The 12490-nt window shown below is 43.7% G+C and overlaps 1 protein-coding gene across 1 annotated transcript in view; it reads right to left on the bottom strand.

The window, feature by feature from the left end:
- LOC124544860 (melanopsin-like) overlaps window positions 1–5969 on the bottom strand; it is a 57530-nt gene extending 51561 nt beyond the window's left edge. The window contains exon 1 of the mRNA XM_047123612.1: window positions 5889–5969. Coding sequence (XP_046979568.1) covers window positions 5889–5969 — 81 coding nt within the window. The remainder of the gene's footprint in view (window positions 1–5888) is intronic.
- Window positions 5970–12490: the final 6521 nt, after the last annotated feature.

Below are 12490 nucleotides of genomic sequence, written 5' to 3'. Positions count from 1 at the left end.
ATACATCCTGTGCACACATCCGATAGAGGTAGTCATCGGAAGGGATAAGACGCTGTCTCTTCCGTTTCCTTGGCGACCGTTGCTTCCTAACATGCAGTTCTGTGTCAGATGGCGGGCAGCTGTCATCCGACATGTGGCCAGATAGTTGAAAGGAATCGACGGCGGTACCGACTGATTCAGAGGGGGCGCAGCAGGCAGCACCCTGGCCACAACTTGAATAGGCCGGCATGAACCGAGCGGGCAATAGCCGAGTAGGAAGGCACGTATTTCGGTAGTTAATTTTTTTTCTTTATTTTTGCGCCAGTGAGGACACGGAATGTTTCCAACATCTTCCACGTTTCAGCTACGTGACTAAGGATGTTGCAGTAAGGCTTAAAGGTGGGCACTATAGCGTCTGCCGGTACCTCAAACGGGAATTCGAAAACCCGTAACATTCGGAGGCCAAAACCAGGAGTGATCAACCACGACATTCTCTATGTGTCCGTCAGGGCATAAGAAGAGCATTCGCGAGGTGCCGCACAACTTAGGCACACAGATCGTCATTCGCCAGCTTTATTTACACAGTAGTACTGAGGACTGAAAAATGAATTCCGAGAACATCCTGTGGCGGGAGACGCATTTCATCCCGTATAAAACGTTCTATTTCATACGCATTCGGGCGCCCGTGATCCAAAGGAAATGTTAATCTAATTGTTGTTTGGCGGTAAGAAAACGCCATGATGGTCGATGAAGCCGGTCTTTGAGACAAGCCGCTGCGTGGAATTAAACACACGTGCACTCGCTGGCAAGCAGCACAACAGGCGGGACGCGAAGAAGGCGTGCGCGTCTCACCACTGCCGAAGGCAGCCTTCGAATACTTCGCTATGCGTACACGACGAACGGTCAGACACAAACTACTATACATCGTCAAGCATGTGTCTACAGCCTGTACTCAAACATCCATTCTGTATATTCCCGTACAGGCGAGACATTTTACTCGAAAGTCGCATGCCCGGTGTAAGCGGATAAATACGATATTGCAGTGCCTGTGTTATACCGAATTACCATGTAATTTGCCGCTGAACATACAAGTGACTTTCAAGTAAAATTTCCCCTCCTGTACGGGAATGTACATAACGGATATACGAGTACAGGTTGTAGACACATGCTTGACGACATACGGAAGTGTGGATTTGCTGCTGAGTCGTGCACGGATACACAAATGGTAAGGCGACCTCACGCGGTAAGCGAGAAATCGGGGTATGAGTCCCGGTTCGGTACAAAGTTTCTGTGTCGTCTGTCTATTCCATACCTGATGGTTGTCCACACCCGCAAATTTATAAGAGTAAATTTATGATCATGTGTACGAAATTGTCTTACTCAGGCCGGCCGCTGTGGCCGAGCCGTTCTAGGCGCTTCAGTCTGGAATCGCGCGACCGCTACGGTCGCAGATTCGAATCCTGCCTCGGGCATGGATGTATGTGACAGCCTTGGGTTAGTTATCTTTAAGCAGTTCTAAGTTCTAGGGGACTGATGACCTCAGATGTTAAGTTCCATAGTGCTCAGAGCCATTCCAACTATTTGTCTTACTCAGTTTATTTGGCTGCAATTACATACCGAATATTACAGTGATAAAAAATAACTTCCATTTGTATACTTACATAGGTGATGTGTAAATGCAGGACAAGTATCCATTAACGTACGAACTCGATAACGCTTTTCCCGTCATTTTGAGAGAGACAGAGTAATACAAGATCAAGAATGACCGAGATGATGACGACGAGGAGAAAAAGGAAAAAAAAATGAATCATTGTCAAAATCAACATCAACTATAATAAAACTCTCAAACGATACGAATGTGGAGTACTGTGCATGTTGCCGGCCGAAGTGGCCGCGCGGTTCTGGCGCTGCAGTCTGGAACCGCGAGACCGCTACGGTCGCAGGTTCGAATCCTGCCTCGGGCATGGATGTGTGTGATGTCCTTAGGTTAGTTAGGTTTAACTAGTTCTAAGTTATAGGGGACTAATGACCTCAGCAGTTGAGTCCCATAGTGCTCAGAGTCATTTTTGAACTGTACATGTTGATTTTAAGTGAATCATGATATAGGGCCCAGTTATAGGTTTTGATGGAGATGTAATTGAAAAGGAAACCTAAAATACAACAGAAGATCGAGTAAATATTCAGATCGTTGAAGTTCGAAGGGCCGAATATAATATTTATGGAAGTTAATTCCGTAATACTGCTCCTACAAAAATGTTACATAGATTCTGGCCTGCAGCATTACCCGGATGTAAGACTGTGCAATCACCGAAATCACATATTTGCTAGCCAGTTGTTAACTACGTTTCAGAATTAAATATGTCAGTCAGAGATCAAGACGGAAATTTTGTCGATTTCAACAGAGGGGAAATGATTGTCCGATTTCATTCAGGGGAACGTAATGGGCATCATACCCAGGCAATGTGTTGTGTCTGAAGAGATGAAAATGGACACAAAGAAGAAGAAGACGACAACGAAGAAGCAGAATAAGTAAGTGGTAAATGTCTTGACTCCTTTAAAACGATATGAATTGTCTTCACTAGCTCTAAATGTGGAAAAATGTGAATTAATGCGGATGAATAGGAAGAACAAACCTGTACCGGTCGGCTACAGTATTACTAGTGTCCAACTTGAAGCAATGAATTCGTTTACGTCCGTGGGCGTAAAGTTGCAAAGCGACATGAAATGGGACGAGCATATGAGAACTGTGGTAGGGAATGCAAATGGTCGGCTTCGATTTATTAGGAGAATTTTATAAAAGAGTGGTTACACGATAAATCAGTCTAATCTAAAGGCCGTAACTTCAACTAAATGCCTAGGTATTACAATTACGAACAATTTAAATTGGAAGGAACACATAGTAAATGTTGTGGGGAAGGCTAACCAAAGAATGCGTTTTACTGGCAGGACACTTACAAAATGTAACAGACCTATTAAGGAGACTGCCTACACTACGCTTGTCCGTCCTCTTTTAGAATACTGCTACGCGGTGTGGGATCCTTACCAGATAGGACTGACGCAGTACATCGAAAAAGTTAAGAAAAAGCCAGCACTTTTTGTATTATCGCGAAATATGGGAGAGAGTGTCACAGGTATGATACAGAATTTGGGCTGGAAACCGTTAAAAGCAAGGCATTTTTCGTTGTGACGGAATCTTCTCAGGAAATTCCAATCACCAACTTTCACCTCCGAATGCGAAAAAATTTTGTTGACACCGATCTACATAGGGAGGAACGATCACCACGATAAAATAAGGGAAATCAGAGCTCGTACGGAAAGATATAGGTGTTCGTTCTTTCCGTGCGCTATACGAGATTGGAATAACAGAGAAATGTTAAGGTGGTTCAATGAACCCTGTGCCATTCACTTAAATGTGATTTGCAGAGTATCCATGTAGATGTAGACAGAACCTGTAAAGGCGACGACATACAGGACACTGGTGCGATTTATTGTTGAGTAGTGCTCGCGAGTTTGGGATCTGTACCAGGTCAGACTGAAGAAATACATCGAAGCAATTGAGAAGCGGATTGCTAGATTTTATACCGGTGGTTCGAACGTCACGTGATTGTTATGGAGATGCTTCGCCAACTCAGATAGGAAACTCTGGAGGGAACGCCAACTTTTGTCCGAGAAACACTAATGAGAAAATTTAAAGAACCTATATCTGAAGCTGACTGCCTAATGATTCTACTTCCGTCAATATAATTGCCCATTAGGACCACGAAGATAAGATTCGAGAAATTGCGGCTCATACGAATTTTTATAGATAGTAGTTTTTCCCTCGCTATATTTGCTAGTGGAACAGGAAAGAAAGTCGGCAAATGAGAAGTAAAGAATGAACCACTGATTCTGAGATAAAAGATTCCCATTGCTGAGTCTAATATTTGCTTCAAATACCGTAAACAAAAAATCAGTTTTCGCTCACAACGATTCCATATCGATTGTGATACAAAATGAAAACGCTTACATGAAAGAGTCGTCCTATACTGAAGGAAGACTTGCTGATCAATAAGGACTGCAGAAAGCTAATGCTACCGTCTTAAACAAGGAAATGTAGTGGGAATCAAATTTCAGCAACATGTTGCCTCTCAAGAGAGAAACAGATGCAAGGAAGAGGAAGACAACAACGATGAAGAATAAAATCTTGACTCCTTCCAGTCGCAGATATTATTGTCTCCAGCATACACAGCACAACAGACACTACTATCATTCTCTGCAAACACTCATTCGACGTTGTGCTGAGTGAGGGAAAAAGCAATCAGGTATCTACTGAAAGTGAGGGAAAAAATTCTCGTTGCCCCACACTCCCTGCATTCAGACCAGATATACGTGTTGTTAATTGTGTAAAGTGTCCACTTCGGCTGTGAAAATATCTACAGAAACGAGATTGAAGTAGTGGTTCCTTTAGTGGACACGAACAGCTGGATGGCTTATCTCGTTTCGTGTACAGAAGCCTTAAGATGGTGCAAATGAGGCACCGTAACTGGTAGCATAATACAGTTATTGATCAAATTTACGGCTGTTGGATGTTTTATGAAAGATAGACTCAAGTGTCTCACAGTTTCCCTCTCTTGTAAGATAATGTTTTAGTAGCTTGTAGCCGGCCGGGGTGGCCGAGCGGTTCTAGGCGCTACAGTCTGGAACCGCGCGACCGCTACGGTCGCATGTTCGAATCGTGCCTCGGGAATGGATGTGTGTGATGTCCTTAGGTTAGTTAGGTTTAAGTAGTTCTAAGTTCTAGGGGACTGATGACCTCAGAACTTTAGTCCAATAGTGCTCAGAGCCATTTGAACCATTTTTTTTAGTAGCTTGTAACCTTTGTTGTGGTATCTCACGGCAAATGTGGTGTATTGACACCAAATGTAGAGGGTGGCTGCCAGGAGGTGCTGTATTTAAACTCGGCGAGAACTTTTCAAATGATTTATTCATTTCCACTTCAGTGCTTCGTTCACCTCGGTCCGCGTCACAGGCCCCACAATGCTGAGGCCACTGCCCCAGCGACCTGTGCAAGGCAACTCTGTGTCGTGCCGGCCTTGTTCGCCAGCTGTAGAGTTATGATTACGTCAGGATGGCTGTGCCAGCAGCCGACTCGGCGACCACTGTCCTCGTTGTCTCCGCGCTGCTCCGCCGAGAGACGTAGGCCGGCGCCACTGCTGCTTCTTGCTCGGCTGGTGCAGCTGGGAACGCGGCAGCAACGACCGCCCGCGATCCGGCGTCCGATTTTGTGGCCGTCGCCACGGAAGCCTCCAGCGCATGTCGGGAGCTGAGACGACTGTCCGCGGTAGCGAGCCGAAGAGTGGGCCGCCCTGGCTGGCTGCGGACTCCGCGTCGGCCTCAGAGGGTCGAACCAACGACCCGCCGTGGACTGGGACGCTGTCGCCCAATCTGTTGCTGCGTGTAGCCCAGCAGAGTGACACGCCCCGCAGTCTAGAAGAGCTGCTACACTTGAATGACTCTCATTAGAAAACAACATCTATTTGTACTCGGCTGCGCGCCTGTGTTTCGCTAACGCATCGCTCCGAGTCACGTACACACCACACCCCAGTTGCGCCAGTCGGCCCCATGTACCTGTAACTTGCAACATGCAAACCGCTGCGTTTATGCTTTTCAGCGGTTCGACGGCCCTGTGGCCTCCATTCCACTTCACAAACGCCGGTCAGCGTAACTTACTGCAATCCGGCCCGCACCTGGCTGTAACTTGCGCTCAGAATATCGCACAAAACTAACTTTCCCTATCCTAAGCGGTGGTGCTGCTATACTTTATTTTGTATTTTCTTCCTGCTATAATGTCCGCCTTTTCAAACATTACCACATATTTCATATGTTTTGTCTTTACGAATTTCTTATCTTGGACCTACTCCTTTACTCACGAATCCACCATATGAATGCTTCTCGTTTGCTTCATAAAAATGTGCTCCTTTCACTTTCTTTGCACTTTCGTATTCCGTCATCCTTGGATTAACCGCAGAGTTTCCGATTATCTTGCGTTAGTAGTTTACAGCACTTTACGGAAGGCGACTTGGAGACTTACTTGGAGACACACGATGGCAGGACGGTATCATAGAAAAATATTTCTTTAACACATAAGTTCCCAGTTTTTGAGGTTATTAGGCACCGCAGCTCTCAAAAAACAAACACACATGTTCTACAATGGACAGCTCATTACTATTTGAGACAACATGGTACGCTGTTTTCAGTCAAAGTGGTAATTTAAACGCCAACGTATCACTGCTGGGTAACCATTATTCTTTTGCGATTTGCAAGAGTTTTGTCATCTCCAAACCTTCATAACAGTAATTGAATGGCTCTGAGCACCATGGGACAACTTCTGAGGTCCAGTCCCCTAGAACTTAGAACTACTTAAACCTAACTAACCTAAGGACATCACACACATCCATGCCCGAGGCAGGATTCGAACCTGCGACGGTAGCGGTCGCGAGGTTCCTGACTGTAGCGCCTAGAACCGCTCGACCACTCCGGCCGGCAACAGTAGTCAGATTCGATAATTGATGGGTCATGTGCTCTTTCTGGGGGTGTATTTTAGGACACAAACCATGTTTAAGAACTTATGCACACTCAGATTCAGTTTCAAAAGAGAGTGGGAGGTTTTCAATGTTTTAAATATCAAAGAAAGCCATTAAAATAACCACACATTCTAGCAATTGTACTGTAACACATCCTAATATTTCAAAGAAATTTCAACTTTTTTAATATCTGAGAAATACATTATAAGAACCACAACTTATAACAATTGTACTCTAAGACCTCCTAATATTTCAATGAAATTTACGAAAAGTGTAACTCCACTCTCGTATTTGGATCCCAAGGCAAATTACACAACGGGGAGTAACATCCTACCTACAACTGGGTAGAGGAATGGGGTGGGGGAGGATGTAACAAGAAGTTTAATGTAATTATTATTAATATTTTTGTTCTGTGTTACAGTAGTGTTCCGTAGGGGGAAGGCCCTCCTCCTCAAAAGACAGTGGCAGAAAGCACGAGCTACTGTACTACTCGTGATAACATGCCAACGCAATATATTGCTCTCCCAGTTACATTCACATCGTCGAGTATTTTGTGTCTGTTTAATAGCAAAGAAGTCGGAACAGACTTTCTCTAGGTCAGAACTGTTATTCCCGTGGTAATATTTAAGATACTAGTTTACCCTACTTTTGAAACCTATCGTAGCTTCACGGCAAGATATGGCTGTGGGTTGGTTGCTTGGTTGATTCGGGGGAGGGGACCAAACGGCGAGGTCATCGGACTCATCGGATTAGGGAAGGATGGGGGAGGAAGTCGGCCGCGCCCTTTCAAAGGAACCATTCTGACATTGGCTGAAGCTAATTAGAGAAATCACTAAAGACCTAAATTATGATAGCCGGTCGCGGGTTTGAACCGTTGTCCTCCGGAATGCGAGTCCTGTGTGCTAACCACTGCACCACCTCGCTCGGTCAGGAGAACGCTGTCATATTAATCATAGTATATTCAGATATTCCAGGTTATGATAATCATATCCTTGTACTGACTGACAAAATATAGCTTTTTAATGTGCTCACTTGTAAAAAACGAGAAGAACTGTACATTGAATATAAGTATCACAGTAATATTTAAGCCTGCTTCCATTACAACTACGTTAGGTTGTTGGCAATTTTCTACTGTATTAGTTATTTCAAGAGCTAAGCCCAGTTTTCGGTTCGGATTCCACGTCAAGCTACGAACAAACTACGGGTGAAATGTCACTGAATTTAACTCCAACCTCCCTCATTTATCGCTTCCTTGGGTTTTCTATATAATGTCAAAAACACGCTGATATAATACATTTGAAAAATCCACGGCCTATTTCTATCACAAAAACGTGTCGAATCTTAACTAGTGTTCCGGCTTTAGGTAATTTTCAAGTGGTAGTCGATAAAATCTTTGTTAGGATGGCGTTCAAATGTCCCTCCTCTATAGTCCGAAATCCACCTCGCAATGTGAGGCGGAGAGTAATACAGATATCACTATCACTTCCCCTAGTCCTTATTCTGTTCGCGTATTGTACATACAAGAGCGACGATAATCACTGACGATTTTTTTTCGTAGTTATTTTGCGAGATGTTCAGCTGGATTTATTCGTATAATGTTTCCAGACACATGAAAATAATATTTGTTTTTCAACTAAAATTATATATATATTTTAGAGGTGAAACACCCAGATTCTTTGCGGTAAGAGCGCTATGAGACTTAACTTCTTCTGGATGTTGTTACTCTTATTAAAATTCCTAAGGTTAAACTGATTATACTGAAAATGATTTCCGTACTTCAAAACTGAGCTGTGCGCGGTTCATGTTCACGCCGTGTATTGCTTGTCACCTTGTATTTACCGTACTGTCGCCTCTTTTCTTATTCAATTTATTGGCGTTAGTAAGTTGCTGGTTTTCTCGCCCGTGAGTGGCAGCAGAAGCGCGTATCGATATGTGCACTGTCGTACTATCTCTGGAGCGACCGCTAGTATTTCCGGGTCGTCGGCTGTCGGGTTTCAGTCGGGATGGAACTCCAGTGAAGTCTGCACAGCCAGTACTCGCCGACCGTTGGCGACACTCATGCATTGTCCGGCGGAATAAAACTTGAAGGGGGACGACCGTTGGTGGGTCGTTCGGTTGGCCATCTCATTGGGCGACGTGTATTTGGTCTTTTGACCGTTTCTGGGCCTCGTCAGTTGGTCATCTTGCCGGACGTGGGTCGGCTCCTTCCTCGTGCAGAGGTGTCGTCGCCGATGGGCAAGAGTTACCTCTGCATGGGTGGGTCCAGGCCAGTGTGCCCGGGTCGCTGTGGCTCCGAGTTCCGAACGGAAATCGAGTTGAGGCGGGTTGGAGCTGCAGTGAGCTTCGGACAGCCAAGACTCAGCCGACCGTTGCCGAGACTCATTACTTGAGTGGGTACGACCTTGGTTGGCCGTTCGGTCGTCGTCTCATCGGACGACTTGTATTTGGTCGCCCGCAAATCGTGGTCGTGCGGTAGCGTTCTCGCTTCACACGCCCGGGTTCCCGGGTTCGATTCCCGGCGGGGTCAGGGATTTTCTCTGCCTCGTGATGGCTGGGTGTTGTGTGCTGTCCTTAGGTTAGTTAGGTTTAAGTAGTTCTAAGTTCTAGGGGATTGATGACCATAGATGTTAAGTCCCATAGTGCTCAGAGCCATTTGAGCCATTTTGTATTTGGTCACCGACCGCTTATGGCAACTCTGTGTGTGTCGACTTGTCATTTTTACCTGTTGTTCCACGGTGATTGGTTTTAGGATTGTCGGAGTTCTTGGTGCCAGGTGGAACTGTGTGTAACTTCTGTGATTTCCACTGAGCAGATGACTGCTGTCTGCGTACTGGAGTAGCCAGTCGGTCAGTTGCGACAGAGCAGCAAGTGTGTGTTTCCTCGCTGTGTTGATGCTGTCCGGCATGGCGTGTAGTTCGACAGCCTTTGAGTTTGTTCATATTTTTGAGTGGTTATTGTGCCTTGGCTGTATTTAGTCGTCAATATTTGAAAAAGTTGTGCTTTTGGCGTCTTCGCTCTTTGCTGTTATTTTCGGTTGTCGTGCTGTTGGTCGGCCGAGGGAACTGATATTAGGTTGTTGGTAGGTCCTTCAGCAGACAATAGGTCGTGTTGCCATCCGATTATTTAGTATTCCGCTTGGCTGCCTGTCTACCTAAACTTACGTTAGAGCTCCCTCCACAGGCCGACCCTTTTAACACTTCTGAGCACCACTGTTCTGTTTTGTTCTGTTCTTGTGTAAGTCACAGTAATGGGTCTTGGCCCCTTTCCACAACCTGATCCGCTCTGTCATGAGAAACCAGATTTCAGTGATTTATATCGTGGCTTCGATATAGGGAGCTCGATATTTTATGCAGTGGCTGCGACAATGGCATATGAGTCTGTAATTCTGTGCACAGATCTTGAATTGAGAGAAGACCTTACTGGAAGCCTGTAAACATTGCATTGCAATACTAAAATGACCTGAAAAAGTAAGTAACGCAGCGGGTGTAATTTGACGATATTAATTGAAAATAAACAAGTTTCACGTTCTCTGAACGCTGCAATTAAATTGTTTCATCTGGGAGATGTAGTTATTCTGTTTGGTAATCTACATGAAAACACAATACGTTGTCACGAGATGAGCTGTATCTATATCGCGTTGATTTTGGACCGTCTCGCTTAATTACTGAAGTTTTGTATTATTGTTCGCGGAGCTTCAGTTCTCGAAGGTCCCTAAGCGGACAAGCCGCTAGTTTTACATACCTACTTATTAGAAAATTACTTAGTTGCGTTGACGGCTGTCATGGGGCAAATTACCAAAACAAACTGCCCGAGGTCTGAACCGTTGGTACGAGGGATCCGGCGTTTGTGTGGAAGCTCATTTGCGTTGGATGGCGTCCACGACTGTGAGTAACATGAAAATTTAGTAACAGCCTTCCTTGCAAAATGTTAAATAATTAGGTGAACAAAAAGAAGAGTTTTTATTTCTTGTTTTCTTTCCGTAACTGGGTCCATGATAGGCTCTCAATGGCTGCAATTTAACTCATTTGACCAAAAATAATGAATGGTTTCTCTGACGGATAACGTAACAATGTCAATAATTTTCTTCCTGAAATGGGCTACACTAAACGAAAAGCAGCAAAACATATCATTAGCAACGATGTTCTGTACTTTTTCGATTAGAGTTAATTTACTCGTTCATTCAATCTGTTGAATTTTTGCTTTATATACACTGGTTGTTAACAGCTAAGAGTCGTCTGTTACACACATCTGAATTTTTGTGATCCATAGTTTTTTGAAGTTTTTATTATATTAAACATGCTACTATGGAGAAAGTCTGTGCTAGACATGTGGCTGTATCCGTTTTGAATTTAATGTAATTTTGGGATTGACCTATTCCTCCAGTTTTGTTCGCTAAAACTGAAATCGGCTGACAATAAAAAGTGTATAAGTACCAATGTTACCTCAAAATGCTTCTTTTCATGTTCTTGAGGGTCGTAAATAGTTATCTACAAAAATATCTGGTAACAAATTAACTCAGTCTTCCACAACTGCCGTTGGAGTACGATGTGTTATTTGAATCAAATTGCAATTTGTTATTTAAATTACTCATGAAGTTGTAACGTCGGAAATGCATATCCTCCTATTTCCATCTATTGCACTGCAAATTTTTTTCCTTATTTTGTTACCTGAAGATATAACATTTCTGTGTCTTTGTATATTGTAATTGTTTTACTATTTGTATATATATGCATTTATGCCGATGTATAATTGGTTTGTTTTGTGAATAATATTATTTGTATTTATACGCTGGGTCTGGCCTAGGGAAAACTATGCTATCGAACGAATACATCGATAGGTCGTGTGGAGAACCAAAGTGTTTAGTATCTTTGGTAGTTTTAACTCTCTCGCGTGGAGCGCGGGCAGAGGGGAGTCTGGCAGGAGTAGTGCAGTGGAGCAGGTGTGTTGTGTGATGCCCCCACGAGTTGCCGCGGTTTCGGGGTTTGGCAGCATATAATTGCGCTCGAATTGCTATGATAGTTTCTGACACGGTGTCGCGGACGGGAAGCATTAGCTGGCGCACATCAAGAGCCCGTTTCGCCTGGTGACAGTGTTGAGAAGAAGGCGCGCCAACATCCAGCTTCTGCAACAGCGACGGCCGACAATGAGTGACTGTCACCACCTCCTCGCCTGACGAATTCAAACCTTCAATCAACCAACAAGGAAGACTGGAAGCACGTAAAGTTTTAGAACTGTATGCCAGACCCCAGCATTTAAAAATTGTCCATTCACAAAATTACAGCATCTTAGCATGAACCTTTGTTGCTCATTGTTCCAATTGCATTACCAAGCAGGGTCCCTAGCTTTTCCGGAATGAACCCGAGTGTCGTTGAAATTCAAACGCCAGCATTAAAGTAATATTATTCCATTTCACTGCTTTAATTTCAAAGTTCAGTTAAAGTATTCATAGCTGGCTACAATATTTAGATTACACAAGCACAAATTATGAGTGGGAGTTTTGTTACCATATTTTAGCTTACCTGTGACTACTGCTCAGCTTGGTACATACTAAATTTTACTATTGTTAATTGTTCAGAATCATTAAATTCAAGTTCAAAGTTACATCTCTTATTTCTAAATTGCGTACATTCAAGTAGCTTTTGAAATGATTGTTGAGGTAGCCCAAGACTAACCGTATTTTACTGAATTTCGATGTGCTTCAGTAACAAAGCTCACTATTAATTTCAGTCACTAAATTAACTTTCAATTTTCCAGTTTTATTAATTCTTTTGCTAAATTAAGTCAGAGTGTAGCGAAATTTATTGCTTCTGACAAACTTTCAGTTTTCACACTACACGTGTCAGTCAACCTTCAGTTGCCACGCTTCTAGTGCTAATTATATGTGCAATAACCTTTCTTTTTAAGTTACTATAGTAATTGTCCATAGGACTGGCGACCGTAATTTTCCC

The sequence above is a fragment of the Schistocerca americana genome, chromosome 1 (assembly GCF_021461395.2).
Source record: "Schistocerca americana isolate TAMUIC-IGC-003095 chromosome 1, iqSchAmer2.1, whole genome shotgun sequence".
Lineage (NCBI taxonomy): Eukaryota > Metazoa > Arthropoda > Insecta > Orthoptera > Acrididae > Schistocerca > Schistocerca americana.
The sequence above is the reverse complement of the archived record's forward strand: the minus strand, read 5'-3'. Positions and strand labels throughout refer to the sequence as shown.